The 16,006-nt window shown below is 48.8% G+C and overlaps 1 protein-coding gene across 1 annotated transcript; it reads right to left on the minus strand.

Annotated features, from left to right (window-relative positions):
• Positions 1-520: 520 nt before the first annotated feature.
• Positions 521-10,724, minus strand: ACTL6B (actin like 6B). Its single transcript, XM_007955844.2, has 14 exons — positions 10,700-10,724; positions 10,166-10,242; positions 9,796-9,961; positions 9,385-9,485; positions 5,967-6,064; positions 5,203-5,297; positions 5,029-5,135; positions 4,105-4,194; positions 3,889-3,950; positions 3,650-3,764; positions 3,434-3,514; positions 3,238-3,333; positions 2,919-3,005; positions 521-601 (listed from the first exon to the last, which is right to left on the minus strand). The coding sequence occupies exons 1-14, from the start codon at positions 10,722-10,724 to the stop codon at positions 521-523; spliced, it is 1,281 nt and encodes a 426-aa protein (XP_007954035.1).
• Positions 10,725-16,006: the final 5,282 nt, after the last annotated feature.

A 16,006-nucleotide genomic window follows, 5' to 3' on the forward strand; every position in this document is an offset into this window, starting at 1 on the left:
CGGCCCGACTCCTAGCGACCCCTCCTTGGGTTTCCGAGGCAGTAATCACTACGGAAGTAGGATTGCCCAACCTTCCTTCCGAGGAGTGGTTGGTGGGTTTGAACCGCCAGCCTCCTGGTTAGCAGTCAAGTGCCTTAGGCATTATGCTACCAGAGCTCCCAGGATCTTAGCCCCTTTGAAACCTGAGGAAACTGTGGCCCCTCGGGCTCTGCTACAGTCCCCACCCAACACTGTGCCCACGCGTCCTCCGTGGGGTCCCGGAATGAATGTACGTGTGGCCCTTTCGCCTCCCTCCGGACCTCTGTCCCCAGTCTCCACCCCAAGGAAGCCAAACTTTTTTTTTTTTCTTAAAACATTTTTACTCCTTACAACCCAGAAATGTCACAATCTAAGAGGAAGGGAGGGAAAGGCAAGAGCAGACGGGCTTGGGAGGCTAGGGGCTCCGATTTGCACTTTGCAGAAGGTGTTGGGGAAGCCCACTCAGCGCGCCCTCTCCGACCCCGCTGGGGAGGTGACGCCCTCAGGGGCACTTCCGCTCCACGCACTGCTTCCCGCCCTCCTCATATTCCTGCTTGGAGATCCACATCTGCTGGAAGGTGCCCTGGGTGGTGGGGACGACATCGCGGTCAGGGGGCCCTACAAGAAGGAGGGGCTCTGCCTTCAAAAGCCCCCCTCCTGCCCTTCACCGCCTCTCAGGCCCACAGCTTTCCCCCCACTTAGTTCCCCAAGTTTCCCCTGCCCCATCCTCTGGGCCCCTGCTTCGTATTCAGAGGGAGAATACCCCCTCATATCATTCAATCAATAATTCATTCATTCAACAAATATTTCTTGAGTCCCTAACTGCGGGCACTGTTCCCGAGCTAGGTGATACAACTGACAGCCCCAGGCCAGGCAATTGGCACCCCAAAAGCCTACTACATTCTTCCTCTACCAGGTACCCACCACCAACTCCATGCCATCAGTGCTCACAGACACATCAAGCCTCCCTCATTCCAAAGAAAAATCTTCCTTCCGTTCTGCTAGCCCTGAGGCCATCCAATGTGTGGACAGAGTTGGCTTCACTCTGGCTCCCCACTCTGACCCCCTTAAACGTTCCTCTTGAGGTATCCTGCACTGGACGTCCCAGATTGTCCCTTCTCAGACGGTTGCTCTGTCTCTGCCCAAAGGTTAGTGTCTGGGTGTCTACCCCTGCTTCTGTCCTTGGCTCACAGAACACACCTTCCTGGCCCATCTCATCCACTCCCCTGGCTTCACCTCTAACGCTAACACCCCTCCCATTTCCAATCTCTTCCTTGGGTCCAGATCTCTCTGTGCTGAGTTCCAGACTCAAACACACGCCCTTCCCCTGAGGGTCCTTCAGGACCTGGAACCTGCTTCTTCTTTGGTCTTTCTCATCTTCTAGGTCTATGCTGCCCACTGTAGTGGCCACTAGCCACATGCTGCTATTGCACACATGAGTGCAAAATACACCCAGATTTTGAAGACTAAATACAATAAAAGAGAGTCGAATATCTTACTAATAATTTTTGCATTGATCATACATTGGATATATAAGTGAAATATATTATTAAAACTTGATTTCACCTTTTTTTTTTTCTTACTCTTTTTAAATATTGCTACTAGGAAATTTTAAATTGCCCAGGTGACTCACATTATGTCCCTATTGGACAGTGCTGCCCTAGCCCCTGACATAAGCTGTTGTCCTCGGCATCATCCTTGATGACTTCCTTCTCTCACCTGCTGAATCCAAACAGTGTCCTCATTCTGTCATTACTATCTCCTGATAAGCTCCCATATCTACCCACTGACACCCACCCCTCAGCCTCACCCCAGTCATAGTGGAGACCACAGCACCATCTCCCTCCTTCCATCTGGGCCCCCTTCAGTCTACTTTCTACTCTGCAGCCAAGTGAGCTTTCTAAACCTAGATCTCACATGGCTCCTGGGGGCCTGGGGGCCTTGCCTAGGTTCTTCCCACAGTCTGAGCACCCTCTTTCTCTTTGCTTCATGAGTTCTCACTCTTCCCATCCCAGCTTAAATGCCAGTTCTCCTTGGAGGCCTTCCTTGCTCTCCGGACTAGATGAGGTCCCTTCACTCTGCCCCTCCCATGAAGCGATGCTCTCACACTGTGTGGTCATTTCCTGGTCAACTGTCTCCTCCTGTACACTGTCCTTACTCATGAAGATGGGACTGTGTCAGGTTGTCTGTCCACCTCAATCATGCAGGAGGCCACCAATAACCCTGTGCGACTGACATGCTCCCAGCTCTGAGCTAAGTCCACACTGCCAGTCTCCTAACTTTCGCACTTTCCCTTCTGCCTCTCTGGGGACTCCGTCCTTTAGTAGATGTTCTGCTTGTTATTTCATGGCCTCACTGTCCCCTCTGTGTGGCTGATGCCTGCCAGGTCTGGTTTGCACCTCTAACTCCCTGCTTAACACCTTGCCTTGATTCCAGCAGCAGGTCCAAATTGGTCTCTCCACCCACTGCCTCTAAACCAACCTCCCTGCCTCCTTTTCCTACTTGCCCCTCACTCTCCATCCCCACACTAGATAACTCCAGGACTCTAGAAAGGCTTCCTGTCTGGGCCCCCTTGCCTCCAGCTCATACCCTGATCTCCAAAGATTCATGCCTGTGGTCATCACATCTCTCCCCTGCCCCAAAACTTCAGTATCGCCCCTTTGCTAACCAAGCACAGTAGGTGGCACTCAAAGCCACCACAGTCGTATCCCAACTGATCTCTCCAGAGTCCTGTCCTTCTGCTCTTTGTGTTCTGACTGAGCATTCACTCAGCTGTTCTTCCAAAAAACAAATGTTTGTTGAATGAATGAAATGAACGAGGAGGTGGGTGAGGCAGTGGGGGCTGCCTGGGGTGGCCTCTTCCCTGCATTCAGCCCTATGCCAGGCCCCTCCCCTCTCACCAGTGAGGCCAAGATGGAGCCACCAATCCACGGGCTGAACTTGCGTTCCATGGTGCTGTTGCTGGCAATGAGCTTTAGTCGCATGCTCTGGGGGAAAAGAGGGGCTGGGGAAGCAGACACCTGGGTTCCGGGAAGGGACGGGGCTGTGGGGGGAAAGACCGGGAAGCCACGGGAGCAAGGGGCCTGCTCTGGTGGTAGGGCGCCTGCCATCTGAGCAGGGAGCAGGGAGCAGGGAGCAGGGAGCAGGGAGCAGGGCTTGGTCCTGAAAGCCTAAGCCAGGACTGAAGTCCAGGGCCTTGGGTCAGGAATGGGCTCCTACCGGTGGGGTCTTCTGTGAAAGCTCTCTATTAAGCCTGTCAGTGAAACCCTGAAGCAATGTGTTCCCGCCGGTGACAATGACACTGCCGTAGAGGCCCTGGGAGCAGGGAGAAGGAGTCAGCATGGAAGGAACAGTCCCTCCCTACCTCCTCACTACTCCTGGGCCCCTTTGGACCAGCCTTGGGCTTGGACCTCACCGGGCGAATATCAATGTCGCACATGCCAATGCTGGTGGTCACCACGTGGCCCACGCCCAACATGGTGTTCCCCGACAGGCCCTGAGGAGAAAGGTGTCCCGTGTTTGGTCCTCTGCCCACCTCTCCCCAGCCCCCTACAGTCCTTCACACATCCACCCGTCCAGGATTCAGGGACTCCAGCCAGCCCCCACCCCCGTGCCCTTCACCCAGCCAGACCTTGACATTTGAAGGATCAAACAGGCCCTCAGGGATGCGGAGCCGCTCAGCGCCATAGTCTGTGTTGTAGCCATTGGGCATCTCGTAATGCACTGTGGGCATCTGTGCAGCCACCCTGCCCAGGACGGAACAAGACTCTGCCTGGGGAGCTCACGAAGGGCTAGAAGGGCAGCACCGGAAGTTGCCCCCTTGCCCCAATTCTGCCCTCTTTCCCACCCCCAGCCCTGGGCCCCACTCACTGCTCATCGTAAGGAGAGTCAGAGACCTGCAGCACGGAGGCCTGGAAGTCCTGGATCACCTCCTGAGAACCCAGAGTGGTGATAGGGGTCTGGCTGACCTCCCTGGTCCCAGCCCACCTGCAAGGTCTCTGCCTCCCCCAGCTCTGACTCATGGCAGGGAACTCGGAACAGGGGATGGGGGGAGGTGGTATCTGGGAGTCCTTCCTAGTGCCTCACATTGCACATGTAGTTATGCCAGGACTTGGAGACCTGGGGTAGCTTCTCCTTCTTCTTCCAGTTTGGGGGAGCGCCCTCCCGTACAGGTTCCTGTGGGGGCACAGCCTGTGAGCACCTTTCCCCAGGCCACCTTGACTGCACCTCTCATGCCCAGCACTTGGCTGGCTCTGCAGCCAACTGGCACTGGGTTTCCTGCTCTGTTGCCCAAAAAACAAAGAAGAGAGAAGGGGAGAGGCTGTTCCTCATACGCCACATGTGCAGGGAGTCCCCAAAACCCACTGCCATGGAACTGATTCAGACTCATAGCAACCCCATAGGACAAAATGCCTCATACAGTTTTCAAGGCCGTTAATCTTTACAGATGCGGACCACTGTGTCTTTCTCCCACGGAATGGCTGCGGGGTTTAAAATGCTACTTGATCCGAAATGTTCTAGTCAGAGAAAACTGGGAGCACAGGGCATGTGATGGGAGACCAGAGACTTAAGCGAACAGCTTTTGCTGAGCAGTGCTTTGTGTGAGAGCCCAGGATGAACTCTGCATGGGGCGGCTCACTGAACACCTATAACAACCCTAGCTACTGTTCTCTCCACTTTACAGGAGGGGAAACTGAGGCTTGGGGAGCTTAAAACCATGCTGTAGGTACCATAGGCCTCAAATGTCAGAGGCTGAACTTGAACTTGGGTTCAAGTACTGAGCCCAGAACCCACCACCATGACCCTCAGACATCCTGCCACCAGCTGACTATGTGAACTTGGCCAAGCATCTTTGGATCTCTGATGCCTCAACTGTAAAATGAGAAACTGGACTCAGTGTCCTCTGGGGACCTTGTTGCTCTCTGCTTGGATATATGATGGGTCATGGTGTGCATAGTCATACAGTGAGTGTTCAAAACCCTAAGCTCTAAGGCTTCCCAAAGGTCCCACCTTGGCTGCGATCATGTAAGGTGGGATGATGTCAATGGCCATTTCCTGGAAGAGCTCCCGGCACTGCATGGAGATGAAATCCCCTGCCAGGGGGGACTTGACGATGCCTGGAATAGGAGTTGGTGTCAGGGCCTGGCCGTTCTAAGGCATCCCTGAGCCCTGCCGAAGCCTCACCTTGCTGCAGGACATAGCCATCATGCACTGGGATGGCCGTGGTATGGGTGGCCCCACTATCTAGCACAAGACCTGTGGAGCGTCCATTTGCAAAGCTGGCGTGGGATGGGTAGGTCAAAGAGACAGCAGCAGTAAGTGAAGGGACTGGGACCCAGGTCTGGTCTGGTCATGCACTGGTCCCCTGAGGTCCAAGCTCCTTCCCCAGTCTGCAAATGGCTTTTTCTGGTTTATGATCTGTCTCTTAGAGAAAGGTTCCTGAGCCCCAGTCACTTCCTCCCTGTCTGAATGACAGCTTCTTCCTCTATTCCTTCCTGTTGAGGCCCTAACCTCTCTTCATTCCTGGTTCTATGTCCTAGGGGCTCCCTGAAGTTAAGGTCCATATCACCCTAGTGCTTAGTACAGGATTCAGTGCAAAGTAAATCCTTAAAAAAAAATAAATTTTTGCTGATTGCTGTTTGGAAAGGAAGCTTTTCAGTGTCATGCATCTCCCTCCTTCTGGACCGAACTTCTGCTGTCTGCTTGGCCCAATTATCTCTTTTCATGAAGACATCTTGTTCCACCTGATCCAGGAAAGGGGAAAGGGTTGCTGATCTGGCTAGCCCAAGGCACTCAACGCAAGAGCCTTCTGCACCAGTGGAGCTAAGGGAGGTGTCTGCCTATCTAGGACACCGATCTTCACAGATGTGGGCTCAGCCACAGCTCAGAGCATCACACACCCCACCCTGGCCTGCCACCCAGGCAGAGCAGCTCAACCCAGAGGATACGCAGTGAGCACTGCCGTCTTGCATAAGAAGAAGGCAGGAATGTTGTACTGCTCGAACATCAGCTCTGTCAGCTTCTCCCGCTTGGCTCGTGTGTTCCACTGGGGAGAAAGTGCAGGAGGGGAGGATTCAGAAAGGGAGAGACACAGATTCATGTACATACACACGCACTCATACACACATACACACATACATAACTTGGACGGGGGGACACAGAGTTCTGGCCCCTTGACTCACATACACCTTAAAAATGTGAAATAGAAAGATTTTTAAAGCTCACAGTCCAAATCCAAATGAGGAAAACAAAGCCCAGACAGCAAATGTAACTTGCACAAGATCACACAGAAAGCTCTTGACAGAGCTAGTCTAGAGTTGTGGGCTTTGACTTCTGGCCCAATGCTCTTTATTATACAATTCGTATGTCACAGTTCTCTCAGTTCCCAGTACATCCCTCTTCCCCATTCTAATCACCTCAGGGGCAACAACACCAGGGAAGATTTCTGGATAAAATGGTGGATTGAATACAAGCATAGTTTTATTCCCTCCCAAGATCCCATCAAAATTTTAGTAAAGGGGTCATTTAAAAAGACAAACCCTTAATGGCCCACAAGCACATGAAATGATGCCCAACATCATTAGCTATTATGGAAATACAAACCAAAACCACAATGAGATACCATGCACACTCACTAGGATAGCGATGATAATAATTTCTTAAAAAATGGAAAATAGTAAGTGTTGACAAGGATAAGGATATGGAAAAATTGAAACACTATTAAATTGCTGGTGGAAATATGAAATGGTGCAGCTGCTGTGGAAAAGCTTTGTGGTTCCTCAAAAAGCTAAACATAGAATTGCCATATGACCCAGCAATTCCACTCTTAGGTATATATCTAAAAGAACTGAAAACAGGTACCTAAATAAATCCTTGTATATGAATGTTCATAGCAGCAGTATACAATACAATATGTGAATACAATAGCCAAAATATGGAAACTCAAATGTTCATCAAAGAATTAATGGATAAACAAATTGTGATATATACACACAATGGAATATTAGTTAGCCATAAAAAAGGAAAGAAGTACTGATACTTGAAAACATTATGCTAAGTGAAATAAATCAGACACAAAAGATCAGATTACATGATCCATGTATATAAATATACAGAATGAGTGAGTTCATGGAGGCAGCAAGCAGATTGGTGGTTACTGAGGACTGAGGAGAGGGAGAAGTGTCACTAATTAGGAGGAAATTAGTTTTAAAAGTGATGGAAACAAATAGCGATGATGCTTGCACAACATAATTAACGTCATTAAATTGCACATGTTAAAATGGCCTCACATCCAAACATATCCTGATGAAATTCCTGAATTCCAAGGAGAAAGAGAAAGTCCTACATACTTCCAGAAAGAAAACAAAATTATCCACCAGGGAAAGAAAATCAGATCAGAGTCAAGATTTTCATCTATAATATTAAAGGAAAAACAGAGTGATGTTTATGTCTTTCTTAAAAAAAAAAAAAAGTTGAAATGGCAATTGTTTTGTTGTATATATTTTTACCACAGTTAAAAAAAAAAAAGTACACAAAGGTGACATGAAGGAAAAAAAAAAAGAGCTCTTGGAAATTAAAACTTTAAGAGCAGAAATGAAAAACTCCATAGACAGGTTGGAAGATGAAGTTGAGGGAAACTTTTGGAAATTAGAGCAAAAAGATAAAGAGATGGAAAATAGAAGAAAAAAGTTATGAAAATTATGGGACCAGTTTAAAAACAAATAAACTAACAAAAAAACCAAACTCTCCGCCATCGAGTTGATTCCAGAGTAGAACTGCCCCATAGGTTTCAAAGGCTGTAAATCTTTATGAAGCAGGCTGTCACATCTTTCTCCTATAGAGTGGCTAATGGGTTTGTACCAGTGACTTTCTGGTCAGCAGCTGAGCATTGTAACTACTGTGCCACCAGGCTCCTTTCAGGGATGCAAAATTCAAATAACAGTATTCTCAAAGGAGAGAATAGAGGAAACTGAAAGAAATGTATCATCAAATAAATAATTTGAAAACTTTCCACTGAACTGAAAGACATGGTTTCTGGATTGAAAGGACATGCTGAATGCCTAGTGTAATGGATGAAAACAGATCCATATCAATACATATCACTGGAATTATGGAACACTGAGGAAAAAGTGAAGATTCTATGAACTTTCAGGATGAAACAATATCACATCAGAGAATAAGGAATCAATGGCTTCAGCTTTCTCAGTGGCAGCAATAGATGCTGAAAGACAATGGAGGATTGTCTTCAAGATTCTGAAGAAAAATGATTTCCAAGGAGTTTTATACCTAACCAAACTATCGATCCAAGGTCAGACATGCAAGGTATCAAAAAATTTCTTCTCATGATCTTTCTAAGGAAGTTACTACACTCCATAAAAACTAGAGAAAGAATCATGAGATACAAGAAACAGGACCTCTAACACAGGAGAAAGGCAAAAGAATGCCTCAAAATGATGGTGGAGGAAGATGCCAGGAAAGTTACGTCCCCTGTGGAAAGGGCAACACATCCAAACTGGAGCAGGTCAGTGGGCTCCTGGAATGATGTCTTCCAGAAGATGAAATTGATAGAATACTTCATGGAATTAATGTCTTCAGAAGAGCTATAAATCACTCATGAAGAATTGAGGGTCACATTATTAATAAGTAGAAAACTAAGGAAAATGAAAACCAAGACAATTTTCAGTTCTAGGAAAAACAAAAAGTTGTTCAGGAAAGGAAAAGTAGTCAAAGTTAACTTCCTGTCCCAATCGCGATTATCATACATAGTAATAAAAGTGTAAACTCTGACTATTTATGTTTAAAAAACTAAAATACAACTATATATGAGGCTGTGGAAGGAGAAATGTGTGTGGGTTGATTGCGAGATGAAAGAGAATGCTAATTTTCTATACTGGGAAGCTCATAATGTCTAAAACACACACACACATACACACACACACATATATATAAGCAACAAATTAATCATGACATTTAGAGATATGGATGGAAATATCAAAAGACTTAGTTAAAGGAGATAAAAGCTGTGGCCTCTGGAAAAAGGGAAATGGAAGGAGAGGGTAGTGTTATTTTTCTTAACATACTTTATGAAGCAAACTGACCCTTTATGTGCATATACAATGTTGACTAAAATTTTTAAGTTCAAAGAAGGACTTCTGGGGGTGGTGGAAGGACAGCAGAAGGGCAGAGATGGAGGAATGAAGACTAAGGCAATGAGGAAGGGAAATGGTTGAAGCTCTGTGGTGCTTCAAAGGAAAGTTTGAAAAGGGAAGAGGTCTCTTGAGTGATGGGGGCAACTTGAGGTGACAGATGAGTAACGTGAAGTGCCTGGGTCCCAGGGTTGTCCTAGGGGCTTGACAAGGTACTTACCGGAGCCTCCGACATGAGCACCGGGTGCAGATTTGGCTCAGACTTGACGTGTTTGCTGTAGGTGTGATCCAAGATGGCGCGGAAGCACTCCCAGTCCTCGACTAGAGCCAGGAGACCAGAGTGCAGAGACGAGCAAGCGAGGGCAGGAATTGGTCAGAGGACGCGAAGGAAAGAGGAAGGAAGAAAGTCAACTCCAGAGGAGGGGGTGTGGCACCTGCTCCAGCAGCAAAGCCCCTCTCCCAGGAATCTGGCAGCCCCTGGCTTGGGAACCAGGCAATAATAACATAATAATAATAATATTTGTGGGAAGCAGTGTGTGTGTGAGGGGGTGTCACTGGGTCTTGGACAACGGTAAGGGCTACTCGTGGCTGTGAATGGTCTGTGTAGGAGGCAGTGGGCGAGGCTCCTTACTCATGCCATTCTTGAGGGGTGACATGACCTCCGCTCCATCCCGAGGCACGTGCAGGGCGTTGGTGTCTATATGGAAGATCTTCCCTTTCTTGTCTTTCTCCCCGTCCAGCTCCAGCCCGCCCCCCTCCTCCGCGGCCAGCAGCCCCACCGTGGTGGGGAAGTCAGCCTGAGGGGGAGGATGGGCAGGGAGAAGGATCACCCTCGTGCCCCGTCCAGTCCCACGGCAAGGCCCTCAGCCGGCCACTGGTTTGCGCCCACATTCCCGCTCTGCAGAGATTTCCAGCAGGTCTGTGAGAGCCCTAGGTCACCGGAAAGCCTGGAGGGGGAGTCTGGAGCCCCTGTAATTTGGGGGGGGGGCTGGAAGACTCACCTTGGGGCAGTCCTCACCAGCGTACCCAGCGCGGACTGAGAAGGAGCCAATGTCAAAGACCAGCGCCCCCACCTCATCTGTGCGAGGAGACAGGCGTGTGAGGGGGCCTCCCCCAAACTCTCTCCCCTGGATACCTCCGAGCGTAAGTCTGGGCAAAGCCTCAGTCTCGCCACCTTCAGCCCGGGCAGGGGGAGGTGGGAGCTCGGCCTGGAGTCGAGAGTGGGGGTCAAGCCGACCAGGATCCCGTCCTGCTGAGTGGCCTTCTTCAGGCCACTGTCCTTGGCGGGGAAGGAAGGGGCTGGGGTACCTGAGGCGGTGGATTGCATGGTAGAGAGTGTGGCCCGGAGAGCGCGAGGCGTCCGGGGAGGACTAAAGGCAGGGGCGGCGCGGGACCCAAGCCTCGGGCTGGGCCCGCTGGAGCGTCGACTTGCCAGGCCCTGGGGTGTCTGGAGCTTGGGTCGCGCGGATTCGGGCCTCGGGGCTGCGGGCGAGGCCGCGCCGGGCTGGAGAGCCCCAAGCCCGAGGCTCGCTCACCTCCGCCGTAGACGCCCCCACTCATAGTGCCCTCTCGGCTGCTCGCGGCCCGTGGGCGGCGGCGGGATCAGCACCGAGGCGTCCGGACAGCTCCCGGGATCCCGGGCGGGGCGGGGCGCGCGGCGGCCAATCGGAGGGCCGGATCCCCCGCCCCCAACGGCGCTTCCGATTGGCTGCGAGGCGAGACAATAACTCCGCCGGGGACCGCCGCTTTAAAGGGGCAGATGCCTCAGCCTCTGGCTCTGGGTAGAGACCAGCCAGAGACAGGCACACGGAGTGGGAAAGAGATGGAGATCCCGCCCATTTGGAGAGCAGCACTCCGTAGGGTGACTGGTGGAGCCCCTGCTCCTTTACTTGTTTAAATGGGGCAGGGAGAGAGGGCGTCATAGTCGGGGAGAGTCGTCCATCCTCAGGCTCCGGAGCAGATCTGCAAAACCTAGGCTGGAAAGAAATCACCGACAGGGAGGGCAGGGGAGAAGGAAGGAGAGACGTACCGGAGGGGGTGTGTCTTTCCAACCGATAGCTCCTCTTTTTCTCCCGTTCCCTGGTGCCTGGGCCTTACACATGCACGTGTGTACACACGCATAGACATGTGTACACGTGCATACATGTGTGCAGACACGCACATACCCACTCACACACAGGCATTCCGCTAACTCGGCCTAAGCTCCTTTTCCTACCCTTTCTCTTCAGCCTGCTCTGTTCTGGAGACATTTATCAAGCACGTGGGTTTTCTACAGGGACACTCCTAGGCTCTTCTGAGCTCCTGCCATGACACCACCGCCACAGGGCTTTTGACAGGGAAGATGAAGGAAGAGTGTTGATAGCCTCGGTTAGCCAGGGCACGTGTGTGTAGGTATGTGCTTGTATATCCGTGTTTTTTTGTGTTGGTGTATGTGCATATGTATGTGTGTACATACAGGAATGTGTGTATGTGTGTTTTGTGGACCTTCCCATGTGCTTATTTGAGGGGGGCATGAAGACCACAGATGATGGAGAAAGAGGGGATTGGGTGACAGCCACAACACCCCTGAAGGTTCTGCCCACCAGATGCCCACTCTGGAAGAGGCCTTACCTTTTCCCAGCAGATGGACATAATGTCTCAGATGGCTTAATGGTTCCTTACTGGCAACAGTGACATCTGATGTGCCCTGGATTGGTCCAAAGTCCAGGTCTGGATCCCAAGGCTAGAGGGGTCCAGGCTGCCATAGGAAGGGTCACATGTCGGGGAGAGAGCACTGATGCAGGAGCTGGGAGGTTGACACTGTCCTGAGTGACCCTGGCCAGTCACTGGTCTCCCTGTAAACTGAGGTCTGGATGAATTGAATGAGCCCCTAAATCTCTCAGGGCTTGTATTTGTTCATCTTTCACAGTGTTGAGGTGAGAATCAAAGAAACACTAGAGAGAAGAAAGTGATTTGATTCATGACCTGCATGGCCTGTTAACACTTAATGGTATTGTTTTACTTTTCCGTGCGAGTTCACCTTGTCAATTCCCTATGCCCCCCCACAACCCAACTCAGATTCACAAATTGCTCAGTTAAGAGAAACTTTAGTGACCATTGATCCAAACCCTGGATTTGACAGGGGTTTCCCAGATAGTGGCAGGAACCTGTCTTGAGTCACTTTGGGGGCAGAGCCAGGACTAGAGCCCAGACGTCTTATCGGCCAGTTGAAAGATGACTTTGTTTCATGGCTCTTCTGTGCTCCTCTTCAGCCTTCGTTGCTCTCCTCTGTAGAACAGCTGGTGGTGAGGACTCGGTCTGATATTAGAGTCAAGTGTCTGGTTAAGAGTGGGGCAGCAAGACTACTCTGAAAATACGGGGTCTTCAGAATGTCTCTGGGGAGATTTTGAGGCTCGTTATTACAATACATAAGGACATGAGTATTTCTGGCATTTGTGAGAACAGTTAGGAACTCAGTCTAGAAGGAGGGTTGAATATGAATTAGTGGGAAAGAGCAGTGTCAATGGGGGATGAGACTGGAAAAGTAGTCAAAGACTAGTCCTTTTATTTAGCAAGGTGGATTGACACAGTGGCTGCAACATTGAGCTCCAGTAGAGCAATGAGAAGTGGATTTTATTCTTAAGGCTGGTAGAAAAGCTATAACCTTCTAACTACAGGACTGTATTGGTTTACCTCCCAGTCAACTGTGGTCAATTTTCATTTGTCCTTGAATCTGACGTGAGACTCTATTATGGAAGTGGTTAAGGTGAAGTTATGTTATGTTATGTGCCATCGAGTCAAACCCGATTCATAGTGACCCCTCCTTGGGTTTCCGAGGCAGTATCACTACGGAAGTAGGATTGCCCAACCTTCCTTCCGAGGAGTGGCTGGTGGGTTTGAACCGCCAGCCGTCTGGTTAGCATATCATTGGTTCATTCATTGATTCAGCAAACATTTTTTATGCCGACTGTGTGCCAGTGTGTGTGAATACTGAGGTGCCAGGTGTGGGAGCACCGAGGTGCCTAAGTTAGAATCCTGCCCTCAAGGAGTCTTGGTGTAATAGGGAGCTCAGATGTGTGTGTGTGTGTGTGTGTGTGTGTGAAAATAAGATACAACAAAGGCGTAGAGGATGGAGGATTACCTGTCTCTGGGAATCCAGAAAAGCTTCAAAGAGTAAAGTTTAAACTATATCATGAAGAAAGAATAGGGGTTTACTGGTGAACCAGATGGGAAAGGTCTTCTATGAAGATGATGGCATGTGCAAAGATGCTGAGATATGAATATTTCTGGCATTTGTGAGGATAGTTAGGAACTCAGTCTAGAAGGAGGGTTGAATATGAATTAGTGGGAAAGAGCAGTGTCAATGGGGGATGAGACTGGAAAAACAGTCAAAGACTAGCCCTTTTATTTAGCAACATGGATTGACACAGTGGCTGCAACAATGAGCTCCGGTAGAGGAAGAATTGTGAGGATGGGGAACGACCAGTGTTTCATTCTGTTGTACCTAGGGTCGTTATGAGTCAGAGCCAACTCGATGGCACCTAACAACAACAACATTTAGCAAATACAAAGCACCTACTGTGTGCCAGGCACTGTTGTAAATGTTTTACAAGTAATAAGTCATTTAATCCTTATAACAACCTGATGATTAGTCTCATTTTGCAGATGGGGACACATAGTTATGGAGAGGTTAAGTGATTTATCCAAGGTTACCCATCTGGTAAGTGCCAGAGCTGGGATTTGAACCAATGCATGAGAAAAATGCTGATCCAGAGGCAAATGCTGTGATGCTTCGATTCATTCCATAAATGTCCCTTATGTACCTGATGTGCTAGGAATGAAATGGCTCATAAAACTTGATCCAACTCTCATGGAGGTTACCGTTTATCCAGGAATATGGATGATGAAGCAAATGATTCAATAAAGTCAGCTGGAGATTCTCACGTTTCATACCTGCATTCAAACTGGCTGAACCTGAGCCCTTGGTAATGAGTCCAAGGTGGTCGGAACAGGCCCTCCAGGTCCCACACTTTGGAAATGAGTTGGCATCTTGTGGGGATCTGTCCATTGCTTGTTGAGCTCTCACTCAGCCCTCTGCAAGATAAACCAAGTGTCTTGGCTTCACAGGGAGCTCCTGGCCCAGTGCAGGTGGCAAATGCCCAGGAATAAACAGAGGAAAAGTTGCAGTAGGTATGGAGCCAACATTGCAGCTGGGCACAAACAACAGTGTGGTCAAGATATGTTTCACAGAAGAGGCAATGTTATTTATTTATTCATTCATTTATATTATGATTTGGGTGAAAATTTACAGAGCAAATTCACTTTCCATACAGCAGTTCACATACACTTTGTCTCATGACATTGACTACAATTTACCACAATGCAACACCTTCCCTCCCACTTCCTCCCGATAGTTACTTCTTCCCTGTGTCCATCCCTCCATGCCCTCCTGCCCCCTGAGCTGTCTCCCTGTGCATAAGCAGCCCTTCTTTCTCCCATGATTGTTCTCTCCAAGGAGTGTATCTACCTTAGGTAAATGTTCAACTCCTATGCCTGTCTTTTGTTTGGCTAGAAGCCACAGGTGTGGGTTCAATTCCAGACCTGAAGGGCAGTTAGGGGCCATAGTCTCAGTGGTTCCACCAGACTCTATCAGACCAGCAAACCTGTTCTCCCCCTTTTTTTTTTCTCCAAATGATTTTGAGTTTTGTTCCACATTGTTCTCCCTCTCTATCCAGGGTCTCCTACATAGATCCCCCTCTGAGTGGTTGACAGTGGTAGCCGGGCACCATCTAGTTCTTCTGCTCTCACAATCATATAGGCTGAGGATCGTATGGTGTACCAGTTGCTAGGACTAATCATTTCCATGAATTTTTGGTTTTCTTCATTAGAAGAGGCAATATTTAAAAGCCTGAGAAAATGACCTGAATTTTCCCAGCTGACAATGAATTGGTGTTGGAGTAGAGATGGCAGGCATTCTGAGTAGGGACACAAGGTCAAATCTGTGTGTCATGCAAAGAAAGTTGGCCCTCTGCTGCATGGCTTTGGAGAAGAAAGTTATTTGACTTAATTTACATTTTAGAATGGTATCTTTGGCAACAATTTGGAAAGCTGATTATATAGGGACTATCTAGAGGCCAGAATATAGGCAAAAACAGAGTATTAACTCTTAGCTTGCAGCAGAAGGCATGGATTTAATTAATATTTAAGGGGAAGCAATGACAAGATTTATCCATCAATGACAGCCTTACTCTAATAACTCTCTCCCTTCTTTATTAGTAATGTAGCTGGGTACATGGCTAGAGACTACACTTCCCAACCTTCCTTTCATCTGGCCAACTTCTGAGCAAAAGTTAGTGGTGTTCTTAAACAGAGAAGGACTTGTGCTTCCTGCCTTACCACCCTTCTCAAACGATGAGACTCAGATATGGTGGTGAGAGCTGCCTGGGCACTTTGGATCCCAAGATGAAAGCTGTTGTTGAGTACGGCAAAATTGCCTCCACAGTCCTGGAATGTCCACTTTGGAGTTATTGCTTTAGCCACTATATTTTGGGGCCTCTTTGTTATATAACCTTAGATGATACCTAGATTATATATATTAAGTAGTTGACTATTCTTTGGGAAGCACTTGGGCAGATAGTGGTGCTGTTAACTGGGCCAAGAGGAGTAGAGTGAGGAAGAGTAGCATCTCATCAATTTAGTTTTGCTGAGTGTGAGGTATCTGTGACCAGTGATGTGTAATGAATGCTTTAAATAACCATCTGTTTTTTGAGGGCTAAGGAATCCTGATCTGAAGTATTTGCTGATTTCCATGGCATCAATAATCTCACCATGGTTGATTTCAAGTTTTCTTTCTTTCTTTCTTT

Source organism: Orycteropus afer, unplaced genomic scaffold, assembly GCF_000298275.1.
Source record: "Orycteropus afer afer isolate SDZICR_OR568_19922 unplaced genomic scaffold, OryAfe1.0 scaffold00542, whole genome shotgun sequence".
NCBI classification, from domain to species: domain Eukaryota; kingdom Metazoa; phylum Chordata; class Mammalia; order Tubulidentata; family Orycteropodidae; genus Orycteropus; species Orycteropus afer.